The sequence below is a fragment of the Cryphonectria parasitica genome, assembly GCF_011745365.1.
Source record: "Cryphonectria parasitica EP155 unplaced genomic scaffold M406scaffold_3, whole genome shotgun sequence".
Taxonomy (NCBI): Eukaryota; Fungi; Ascomycota; class Sordariomycetes; order Diaporthales; family Cryphonectriaceae; genus Cryphonectria; species Cryphonectria parasitica.
The window spans coordinates 3,828,926-3,840,309 of record NW_024468911.1 but is presented as its reverse complement, the minus strand read 5'-3'; the positions used below and the strand labels follow the sequence as shown (position 1 = coordinate 3,840,309).

The 11,384-nt window shown below is 53.3% G+C and overlaps 4 protein-coding genes across 4 annotated transcripts; 2 read left to right on the top strand and 2 right to left on the bottom strand.

Moving 5' to 3' along the window:
- Window positions 1–176: 176 nt before the first annotated feature.
- M406DRAFT_338473 (putative C4-dicarboxylate transporter/malic acid transport protein) lies at window positions 177–1,985 on the bottom strand (the record flags this gene model as incomplete). Its single annotated transcript, XM_040921352.1, has 5 exons — window positions 177–323; window positions 427–1,018; window positions 1,144–1,270; window positions 1,559–1,849; window positions 1,889–1,985. 5 exons carry the CDS (start codon window positions 1,983–1,985, stop codon window positions 177–179), a joined length of 1,254 nt encoding a protein of 417 aa, XP_040778721.1.
- Window positions 1,986–3,442: 1,457 nt separating this feature from the next.
- Window positions 3,443–4,953, top strand: M406DRAFT_288955 (uncharacterized protein; the record flags this gene model as incomplete). Its single annotated transcript, XM_040918827.1, has 4 exons — window positions 3,443–4,243; window positions 4,331–4,361; window positions 4,458–4,707; window positions 4,838–4,953. The coding sequence occupies exons 1-4, from the start codon at window positions 3,990–3,992 to the stop codon at window positions 4,951–4,953; spliced, it is 651 nt and encodes a 216-aa protein (XP_040778720.1). The 5' UTR covers window positions 3,443–3,989.
- A 3,074-nt stretch (window positions 4,954–8,027) lies between these two features.
- On the top strand, window positions 8,028–8,895 carry M406DRAFT_69873 (uncharacterized protein; the record flags this gene model as incomplete). Its single annotated transcript, XM_040925296.1, has 2 exons — window positions 8,028–8,538; window positions 8,726–8,895. The coding sequence occupies 2 exons, from the start codon at window positions 8,028–8,030 to the stop codon at window positions 8,893–8,895; spliced, it is 681 nt and encodes a 226-aa protein (XP_040778719.1).
- Window positions 8,896–10,306: 1,411 nt separating this feature from the next.
- On the bottom strand, window positions 10,307–11,161 carry M406DRAFT_355702 (chaperonin Cpn10). Its single transcript, XM_040923229.1, has 4 exons — window positions 11,103–11,161; window positions 10,661–10,888; window positions 10,496–10,554; window positions 10,307–10,425 (listed from the first exon to the last, which is right to left on the bottom strand). The coding sequence occupies exons 1-4, from the start codon at window positions 11,103–11,105 to the stop codon at window positions 10,401–10,403; spliced, it is 315 nt and encodes a 104-aa protein (XP_040778718.1). The 5' UTR covers window positions 11,106–11,161; the 3' UTR covers window positions 10,307–10,400.
- Window positions 11,162–11,384: the final 223 nt, after the last annotated feature.

Genomic DNA, 11,384 nt, shown 5'->3' with positions numbered 1-11,384 from the left:
TGATGCTGCCCTACCTAGACATTTTGTCATGTCCCAGCTCTGTTCTATGACGGAGCGACGACAAACCTAGTGGTTAAGACATCCCAAGTCTCGTGAGGCGCTTTGGACTTGGGTTGGAGAGCGCTGGGACTTACTGTGTATGTGCAGTGCTGTCGTGTCTAACGGACAGCCCTTCTCTAGACCGTCCGGTCCGCGTCGGCCTGTTGCGTCTTGGGCCGCAGATCAGCCAAGCAGGGTGCGACGAAGATCTCGCCGGTCCGGGCCTTCAGAAGGGTCCTAGCTGCAACGAGGAGCCAGAGGAGGATCACGGATATGGAAAAGATCTGGCCGGTCGACAGGATTGCCCCCCAAAGATTAGCCTCGTGGTGGACTGTCTAACTGACTGGCCAGTCGGCTGCCAGGTAAGTAACGGACGAACCAACTCACCATAGTTGTTACTCTGAAGAAGAGGCTGTCAAGCTCCTGGGCGAGCATGCCGGTGCAGGTGGCGAAGACGCCCAGGGGAAAGGTGAATCCCCACCAGCCCATGTTGAAGGGGAAGCTCTGCGTAGTGGCGATGCTCGTGGCAGCGAGGACGAGCCAGCCCAGCCCGGCACCCCACATGACCAGGGCGAGAAAGACACCGAGGGCTCGCAGCACCTGCCCGCCGTTCAAACCGGCGTCAGCACCAGTGGTCAACGGCAGAAAGTCCAGGGCGGCGGCGGTACTGCCAAGCTGCTGGATGGCGAAGCCGCCCTGGCCGAGGGGGCCGACGGGAAGAAAGACAGAGACGATGAGCTCGCGCGGGGGGAGGTGATGGACCATAAGGCGGTGGAAGTACATGGCGAGGATGCACATGGTAAAGGCCTCGCCTAGCCCCCAGAGAACGTAGGAAGCGACGAGGGTGGTGACGGCGTGGTCGCGGGACGGCAGATGGGCAGCGAGAATGCCGCCCGAAGCGGAGGCAACTACGGCGGGGACCACAGGAAGGAGGAGGGCGGCTGTCGTCTGCTGCAGCTGGGGCCTGTGTCTGTGGAGGCTAGAGAATGGGGTGGAAAGAAGAGGGTCACTATGTTAGGACCATGAATGCACCGAGCAAAATGAGAAGGAGAGAAGTGGGACATGGAGGAAAAAGCAATCAGGAAACTCGGAAAACCGGCTTACACCATGAAGGGCATCGAGATGCAACAGGCGAGAGACAGAACAACATCGAGCCACCACAAGGCCCATGCGAAGTAGACCACTCCGTCGCCCCACTGTGAACACGAGAAGACGATCATGTTGATGATCGCTGCGGTAACGTCGTATCAGTCACTTATCATCGTGCATACGATACAGTCTCTAATGTACAACATTTTCGTTACCCGGAGGGAAGCGAGGAGTGGTGGAATGCAGGGAGTTATCAATTGTGCCTCCCTCATGCAGCAACTACTGCGTTGTAGATAGGAAGAGACCAAATTGGATTGGCAGAGAGGGATGGAAGAAGGGTAATAGGAGGAACGACGACGAATTGGAAGGGGGGAAAAGAGAGGGGGTGCCGTGTCTTGGTCTGATCCGCTCGGGTTGGTACTGTACTTACTTGCCAAACCCATGGGGAATGTGCCTAGAAACAGGCTCTGGCCCGCGTGGTTGACCATTGCGGTCCATATCTCGGGGTATAAGACGTAGCGGGCAATGGTGATGCCAGTGGAGACAAGGAAGAGTGCGACGTTGATGGCGAAGAAGACATAGGCAACATAGGTGGTCCACGAGGTGGTGTAAGGCAGGGAGTGGAACAGGATGGAGACGATGCCGGTGCCCATGTTGACGGCAAACCACGAGGGCGTGAAGTTTCGGACGATTCTCCGCCAACCTACTTCCTCCTTGGTCGCTGCTTTGGTCTCGAGCGTAGTATTGATGTGGTGTGTACCATTGCCATCACCATTGCCACCACTGGACGAGGAGGTGGCGTCAGCCTGCTGTGTGAGGACTGAGTTGCCGTCGTGGGATGAACGTCTCATCGCCATGGCTCTCCTTTTCTGTGTACAATGTGCAGTTTCTGTGGCCTTCACAAATCTCGATGCCTGCCTGCCTTCCGAAACAGTGAGGACCATTCAAGAGGATAGGATGCTCAAGAGGCAAGTGCTTCACCAAGGCAAGCGCAAAAAAGAGAAAGAGAGAGAGAGAGAGAGAGCGGGATGAGTCGAGATGGGTGCTTAGTCACATTGAAAAAGAAGGCGATTACGGAATGAAAACTCGCCAACTAGACACCGCTAGTCCACTTCGAGTACAAAAGTAGTACATATTATGCAGTTACTTCTTTCCTTTTCACAACCACAAGCCTTGTATTTTGTTCGTTGCTTTCCGCTCCTGAGGGGGGTGGTTGGAAGAGAAATACCGGCTGTGGATTTGAGGGCATATGATCGTCTCATACCACGTCACTAAATGACGACGACGCGCTGCACCAGTGTCTCTGATGTGTGTACAAGATTATAACTGCAGTGACATACTAGATGAGGCTGTGCAATATTCAATCATCCACTCGTTCTTTCTAGTGGATATCTCAAGGAAGATGCTGGAGCTGTGAAAGAAAGCGAAAAGAGAGAAGAAAAGCTTTTGAAGGGGTTGGGTTGGCTGGGATGAAGCCCCGAGTCAAGAGATAAGGCCAAGAAGAAAAACCACACCAAAATTCCCAAAACCCGAAGGACTACTAGCCCGTTCGACCATCTTTCCACTCTGCTGCAGACGGATAAGACCATTTGACACTTGTGCAAGAGACACAAGGGAAATATGTTCGCTGGCTGGACCGCGACATCGGTCCATCAAAACTTGGATATCGGGCTGTACCATGTGATAGTACAGTACCAACAAGAGAAAGAGAGGAGAGTGTCTGTGTCCCCAGCCGCCCCCCCCCCCCCGGGGACCCGCGGCAGATATGCGCTGTGATCCGGCTTGTAAGCTCCACTAGCATGAGCAAGAGTAGGGGGGGGGGGCTTCCAGAGCACTTCCCTGCCCCACACCCCCAAAAACCCCCCACCAACAAGCCATATCCCTCTCTTATCCTTCCTCTTTCCCCACCAGCCCGGGAGATCAAAACGAATTGATTCGTCTCGTTCGATCCATCTTTCGAAACCCGTTTTATCCACCCCCCAAAAAGAAGAAAAACCAGCACGCAATCAGGATATTGAATCACAACAACTGTCAAAATACTCCGCGCGGGCACTGCTGGAAATGCTTTATTCCCAGAGGTCTATGCATCTTGGAATGCATCTCGAGATAGCATCCTGCCTTCCCTTTTGGAGTGGTCGTCCCAGATGCCAGTTTGGAAGTGTGACAATGTAGGACCGGTATAACCCGGCAATCGCCGACCAGGCCTTTTCGGGGCTGCAGACTCCCCGACCTCGCTCATGATAAAGGAGGGCGGGGCCAGACAAGGGGCAGGAAGGGATGGTCGCCGAGCATCATCCAAAGAGAGCCCATCATCATCATCAGCAAGCACCATCCCCTCACAAGCCCTCATCTGCACTGCAACTGCAACTGCGACAGTCATTCTCGTGACCATACGAGAGGCCCCACAAATATCCCAAACCCTCAAGGTCCCAACGTGACACCGCTCTCTTTGTGCCGTGCGTGCAGCCCAAGTTATCTCGACCGAAAATCCGAGTTTTCAGGAGAACCCTGCCGTCTGTACACGCGGCCCGCCCCCTCTCTCTCTCCTCTCTTCACCCCCTCTTCTCGCATCTTGTATCCTCGGTACTGGACACCCTGCAAGCCTGGTCTGGTCTGCCTCATCAAAAGACAACACACAACATAGTCATCGTCATCTTCATCATAACAGACACCATCCTCCTCTTCTGGGACATCAACATCCTCATCATCCATCATCCGGACCATACCATCAGGCACAGTCACCATCGCCACCTTGCACAACCTTCCAACCAATCACACCATCGCCTCAAGATATCGTCAGCTGTCGTCGTGTCGTGTCGTACATCGTATCGTTTGTTCATCCGTAATATCACATCTTCGCAATGGCTGTCGGTCTTTCGTTCCAATACTCGGCGGGTCAGCAGGCCTCCTTCGAAGGTCGTCCACAACTCAAGATGGACCAGTTCGAGGACCTCGTTGTCGCCCTGAAGGATGCACTCGGGCCCTCCTCAGGTCTCGACTCCAGCGATGTGGATGTCAACGCCCTGATGAGACACATGAGGATATACGATGCCAAGGAGAAGGGCTGGGTGCCATATGCCCTGGCCGACCCAGAGCTGGCGTACACCAGGAACCTGTAAGACCACAGAAAGACCCAATCCCAAAGGATCAGAGAATGAAACACAAATAGAACCAAGCGACTGACTTGATGACTTGACAAAAGTGTTGACGAGGGAAACGGAAAGAGCAACTTGGTAAGCCACTGACATGATCGACGAATTGTCGTCGAGTCCTCCTCAGCCTTTGATAATGAGACACCACAGCTGACCGAGCCGCGCTTCTCTTCACAGCTTGTACTCGTATGGACTCCTGGCAAGGGCAGTCCCATCCATGACCACGGCAACGCCCACTGCATCATGAAGATCCTCCACGGCAGCCTGACCGAGTCGAGATACGAGTTCCCCAACTCTGACCGCCAGCAGCCCATGGAACTTATCTCCCAACGTACACACAATGAGAATGCCGTAGCCTACATGGCCGACGAGCTTGGCCTGCACAAGATGGAGAACAGAGGTGACGACTACGCCATCTCCCTACACTGTAGGTGTTCCTTCATGGCCGCCCCCCCCCCCCCAAGACACACACCGTCAGCCTCGCAGGACGAGGCTGAGGAGGTTGCTGGGTCGTGTTGCAATGTCCTTCGTGACGGAAGCTGATGTGGATTGAACAGTGTATACTCCCCCGAATGTGGCCAAGTCAGGCTGTCACACTTTCAACCCCATCACTGGTGAGCGGAGTTATGTTCCCAAGTGCGGGTACTACTCCAAGTTCACGCAGAAGCTTTAGTAGTTTGTGACCTCTGGCAGACGCTCGGCCAAGTTCCATCCCACTTGGGAGTTAGGGACCAGCCGTCAGCCGTCTGCTCCGATTTTTTTTTGTTTCCCTTCTTTTTTTTTTCTTCCTTTTCCAGGGAGGGGGCTGAAGAACGAAAATGAAAGATGTGCCGGCCTGCCTTACCACGCCAACGTGCGGGTTGGGTTTGACTGGCTTTACCAAAGTGAAGGCTGGTGCCCGTTGCCACGCACTGGTTTCCAAGGCTCTCCGAGCGTGTTGTTTTTTTTTTTTTGGTGGGGTTTTTTCAAGGCGTTCTGATAAAGGGGGATATCCAGGCGTCCATCTCTTTCATGGATTTTTTTCTCGACGGTTTTTTGGGGTAAAGAATGAATCTTGCTGTTGGAAATCAAAGATTGTTATAAGAGATTCTTGTTGTTGCTGAGATAGCGAATAAGTCGTTTAGAGGCAAATACCACTCCATATCAACCCACAAATAGGCGAAAAGAAAGTTCAGAAGGAAGAGATCTTCTCAGACAATGACAGGCAAGAAGTTTGAAGCACGACAGGTGGCCCTGCTGGAGTTCTTGTAAAGACTGGTGGCCCAGCCAAGGGGTCATTCTTGTCCTTATGGCGTGCGAGATTCATACTCTGTCGCCGCGCCCCAAAAGTGGCATAGCGTGGATGTCGCCATCGACCCCTGGCGCCATTGGCCCAGCGCTGGCCGTGGTTTCGTGCAGCCTCGCCGAGAACCAGTCCTGCCGCGATGGCATCATCCCAAGCCGCTGCCGCTGCCGCACCGACAGCCGCCCCGGCTTTGTGCGTTTTTCTTTCTTTTCATGGGGCACGACACGCAAACACGGAGGCACGGAGGTTGCGAGAGACAGAAGGTCGTTTTAGAAATTCGGATCAGCTGTTTTCGGGAATGGATGCATTGAGAAGAAAGGGGGGGGGGGGGGGGAAGGGATGACAGTTCGATAGTGGTGAGAGTGCTTCTACTACTGCTGCAATACCGTACAGGAATATGTATGTAGTATGTCTAGGTTTATGCTGCGAAGTAGCTGCTCAGGCTGGTGGTCGATACTGTCGGCTCGGTAAGTACGCATAATAAACATAAACAGTACTATGCAATGCTTACGACTGGCTTCTTCGTCTCAAGTGGACTCTCTCCTTTTCCTTCCCGCCCTTGAACACGACGACGACAACGACGTGGTGTACGTACGTACATACCTACGACTCACCTGTTCCTCTCTATGGTCTACCCGACCTTGACAGGGTCTATGTCTCATCTGCGAAAGAGGGGGAGAGAGAGCCAATATCTTGCTTGACTTGCTCTGCTCTACTGCTGGGTCACAAGGGTTCACGTACCGAAGAAGGGTCATCAACCATCCCACCACCACCATTCCACCACCTCCTTCCCTTTGCGTCTCATGATTCATCCCTCAAGCAAGCTCCCATTCTTTGTCCTCCCCGAGCAGCCTCTCTCTCCCACTCTAGCCACGGCCATCTGTTCCTGACGTTGTGGTCACGCTTCCCCCACCTTTTTCTTTTGACCCCGACTACGACAGCCTCACTTGCTTGTTGCGAAGCAGCGGGTCTCCCCTTCCCCATAGAGGAGGGGCATCCTCCACCATATAGGCTATCAGGCTACTTACCTATCCGCCGAGGAGCCGCTTGTCGGCTCGGTCCATGAAAGGTCCTGGATATGAGAGCCGCCGTACTGTAGGCCGTACATACACTCACTTGCTCAGTCCAGCTGTAGATGAGGCGGTATGGTATGGTGGACACGAACAGCCGATCCAAGAGAGAAAGAGAGAGGTGGAAAGGGTGAGAAGCTGTTTCTCCGAGCTTCCATACTGCGATCTTCTCTGCGGGCTTTGTCCCACATCACACATCCTGTCTCAACTAAGCCATGACGCGCCCACGGTGATCATGTCTCAACTGGTTTCTGTGAAGGGCTCTTCCCATCCTCTCTCAAGAGCCCAAGTCTCCCATCACAGAAACCCCGAGCCCCCCTGCCGGACATGCAGCTCTTAATAGAGTACCAAGGTTCCTTCCCTCTCCCCTGCGAGGGGCCTGGCGTCCAGGCGAGTGTGTGTATGCCCCTGCGGGCGAGAGCATTGCGCCTCATAGAACATTGTGCACACCTCAGAGCCCTACTTATGGCAGTGATCAGCCTCTCCTCTGGTATTCGGAGTAATATGATCATCAGCGTGATGGATTGAAATAGATCGATCCACTGAGGGTCCATGACATGGCACATGGAAAGATGTTCCAAGCGGTAACGAGGAAGGGGCTTATCTATTGACGTCTGAAGACTGCGCATGTCCTGCATCAAGAAGGCAACCTGGTAGGAGACTGTTGGCCAAAAGACGAGAGGAAGCTCTGTTTGGCAGGTTAGCAGTTACGTGACACAAAGAAGCATAGTTTCGGCCTTGAAGATGGATAGGCATGCCGTCGTGATCATGTCCAGAGGGGATCTGACCACGAGCCTTCTGATCACAAGTGTCGTCTGGGAAGTCAGGTATGATCTCAATCCCTATATGGAAGAGCTGAGTATGCTGTGAGAGTACGACCTCAAATCTTTGGTGCTACCACGGCAAATAGTAAATGCCCTCTCGAACGTGACCTCCAGGGCATTCTCCGTTGGCGTTTTGCAGTGGTGGCTTGCTTGGATTTTGACCACTGCCCAGGTGCTGCTGCAGGTCCAAAGAATCTAGAGATCGGCCCGGCCCGCCCCGGCCCATAATTCTGGGTGGTGCCAGTAGCGCCTACCAACCTCAGCACTCTCCCGTAGTAGCAATTAGTATCTACTTACACAGCAAGTACAGCTACAAATCCTATCAGGGAAGCTGCGAAGAAGGAGAGAAATCAAAGTCACTGCGCTGTGGAAAGTACCAGTCCTCGATAAATGGACTGCAGGGGCTCACTTAAACAAGGCGCAGAGAGACTACCACGGCGAGCCTCAACCCAGCCGTTCCGCTCGGCCTTTTCAAGCTCTAAGCATTCCACACAATTGTATCGCCAAAATCATAATCAAGACAGCTCCCCGAATAAGCCTCAGCGGGAACTGCCTTGTTCCAGCGATCATGGCAGACAAATCACCAGCCCTGGCCCCACGCCTGCGCTGGGAGACCATCAACGAGCCTCTCCTCCTCACGATCTACGACGTAGACCAGGCCATCTACCCAGCCCCAGACCTAACCTTCGACCAACTCCAGAGTTGGGCTACTTCATGCCCAGAACTCTTCCTCTGCCTCCGCCCCGATGCCGACCTGGCCGCCCCGCCCGGGCTGCAAGGCGAAGACACCACCTACGGCGTCATCATCGCGCTTCCCCTTCGGAAAGCCGCGTGGGAAGACTTGCTTGAGGGCCGGATCAGGGAGCATGACATCGACGCGGCAACAATGTTCCCCCCGCCGCTGGTCGGCGACAGCGATGAGTGCGAGGTTGGCTTGCACGTTTTTCATGTCGAGCGCCTCCCAGGCTTCGAGGCAGTGCGGAATTCCTCCGCCATGAGGCTCACAGAGATTGCCCTGCGAGAGATTCAGAAGCGCACTGGGGAGAGGTTCCGGTCTTGGAAGGTCGAGGGGTATTCTGGTGAGTGTGGGTGTCGGCGGCCCCCCCTCCCCCTAGCTGTATGGCTATGAGTGGTATGGATGGCCAGTGCTGTCTTGTAATTTTACCATCATCCCACTGTCCCAGATGAAACCAAAAAGAAGAAGAAGAAGACCACAAACTTGCTGACACAAGCCTCCTCTGTCGCTTTCTCCCTCTCTCCTTGTAGCCCTCACCGTGACGACACAGGGCCACCGGGCCTTTCGGAGGAGCGACTTCACGCAAAGATACGTCGAAACTTTAGGCAACATCTCCTCCGATCCTACTCCCCCACTTGAGGAGTTGTCACAAGATATTACGGCTGTTATGATGGAGCGCAGAGGAAATGATCCCTTTTAATTGCACAGAAACTGGAGTAGTGCATAGAGACCGGGCCTTTTGGAATCTTGACTTGAATTTAGTGTGGCTTCATGCAAGACACGAGGCAGGGCATTTCTCATGTATACTTTGACATATTTCCCCCACGGGGCAGGGGGTAAGGCCCAGACTAGCAAGTTTGATGCATCATGAACTCTACTGAAACTTCCAAGCTGCGGGGGCTCTTGTGGTGGCTGAGACTCAGCCTTTATATCAAAACATCCATGTTCTAAGACGGTCTCCCGCCTTCACCTTCACCCAAACAGCCTGAAACTTTTTTCCAATTTGTAGATTCAATCAAAGACTCTGTATGATATTGGTTGGTCTTGCTCATAGTCATCCATGTCCTTTCCCCGTTCCTCCCTCTCGCTGTTGAAACTTGACTAGCTAAGGAGGTTCATTCATCCCATGCCAGCAGCCCACGCGCCCGCAGCCTACCACAGACCTCAACCCCAACAACTACACCATCAAACAGTCACAGCCAACATCCAAACAGTACTTTCCTCCCTCTAACGTACGAAATCCAATAATGATCAGTACCCTTGCCTGGAAAGGAACAAAAGAAAAGAGTAAACACAAAATAAAGGAGCAGGAAAACCTTCTTAGCAAGCTAGGGAGGGGGTCAACAAATCTCTCATACCCTATGGCGCCGTCAACGAGGTTGGTTGATGCCTCGAAAGGTGCATTCCGGCGGAATCTATCGATTGAGAGTACGGGGTTTGGCACCGCACTCCAAATACGCTCATCTTCGCGGAGTTACCATTGACCTCGCGCGAATGGTTCATATCTCATCGGCCTTGGGAGGCTGCTTGTGCCTTGACAGACATGTGTAACACCTACAAAACTCATTAACCTCCCAGTCCCCTCCCCCCCTCCCTCTTCGCTTGACTATTTGCCTTGCTCAAAGCTCATTTCCCATTCATCGCGTTCTTCCCTGCCGCAACCTGATACTCTATGGCCTGGCAAATCCGGCTCCATATCCCACCACAAAGGCTCAGCATCCCACGGGACCTTTGGCGACTGCGCACTGAAGCACCTTGACCGTTCGCAGAATGCAAGTGAGCTTAGTACCGAACAGACATATTCAGTCTTGACTTGAAAGAAAGATCATACAGACGCAAAGAGGTATGATCAGGAAGAAAGAAGAAAAAAAAAAGGATCAAAATAGCAATTTCACAGATGGATCAAAATGAGAGGGACGGGACCGTTGAAGAAGCGGAGATTTTTCTCATTTCACTCCTACCAGCCGGTGACAATGCCACGGCTCATCAGCTCATCTAAGTATCACCCGAGCTCTTCATCTATGCCAAGGTAAACGCCACTGACCGCAACAGCTGGCCTCTCGGTGCTATAGTGCAGTGACTTCTTTTTTTTTTTTTTTCAGTCGGACACATGAATATGGTACATGGGACGTCGTTACATCGTCGTCGAACTTTTCGGGTATTAGGTATTGGAATTTTTTCTTTTGATTTTGAGTTTCGCTCTTTTTACTCGTTGATCTTGGCCAGGATACTGTACACCGCGCATGTCAACATCTCATCCACTGCACGAAGTGACTCTGTTTTGATGGTGGGAAACTTACTCGCTGTCCCGGAACAGGTGGAACTCGTCCTCGCCGACCTTGACCGGAGAGCCGCCGAACTGCAGAAACCGTGTTAGTTCAAATAAAACCACCGCCATACACAGTGAGGTCTGTATCCGTCTGCGCCAGCTATTCGTCATCTTCATCCTCACGGGCCTTCCTTACCGTGGGGATCAGCACGCGGTCGCCAGCCTGCACGCCCATGGGCACGCGCTTGCCCTCCTTGTCCAGACCGCCAGGGCCGACGGCCAGGACCTTGGCCTCGTTCAGCTCCTTGACGCTCGACTCGGGAAGGAAGATGCCGGAGGCGGTCTTAGCCTCGGCCTTGACGCGCTGGACCAGGACGCGGTCCAGGAGGGGCACGAGGGACTTGATCGATCGGATGGTGGTGGCCTGCCGAGCAAAAGGATTGTGTCAGTTATGGCTCATGCTGAAGGTCATAGATGGACAGGCTTGGACGAGGTGTTCGTCACAGTTCCTGAAGCCTCCCGGGGGGGGGGGGCACCACCAGACACCCAGCTCGAGGTTCTATGAGTGCTTCGCGCAGCTCTTTGCTCGACTGGACGAAGGTGCATAGGAATGTACAGTGGGGGAAAAGGGAGCCTACCATTTTGAGGGATTGTGGGTAATGGTGGGAGGAAGCTGGAAAAGACACAATCGACAGTGGGAAAGAAAGTAAATTGTGGAAGAGAAAGGATCTCGGCACCTTAAAAGTTGAAGCAATCGGCAGAAACAGATGGAAGAGGTTCTCGACGAAGAAAAAAAACCATGACTAATATGGCAGGGATCAGGGGGAAAGATAGAAGCGCTTCTCATTGGACAGACGATAGAACAAGTCTCCACCGGCATCGTGTAAGTGAATCCAACCGCGCTGGTACATAGTACAAGT

What these genes read in the sequence shown, in the direction of transcription:
- M406DRAFT_355702 (XM_040923229.1), bottom strand. An exon ending in ACCGCGTGCTGATCCCCACG is followed by an intron (nt 10,555 to 10,660) that starts GTAAGGAAGGCC and finishes CGGTTTCTGCAG; the next exon opens with TTCGGCGGCTCTCCGGTCAA. An exon ending in CACCTGTTCCGGGACAGCGA is followed by an intron (nt 10,426 to 10,495) that starts GTAAGTTTCCCA and finishes CGCGGTGTACAG; the next exon opens with TATCCTGGCCAAGATCAACG.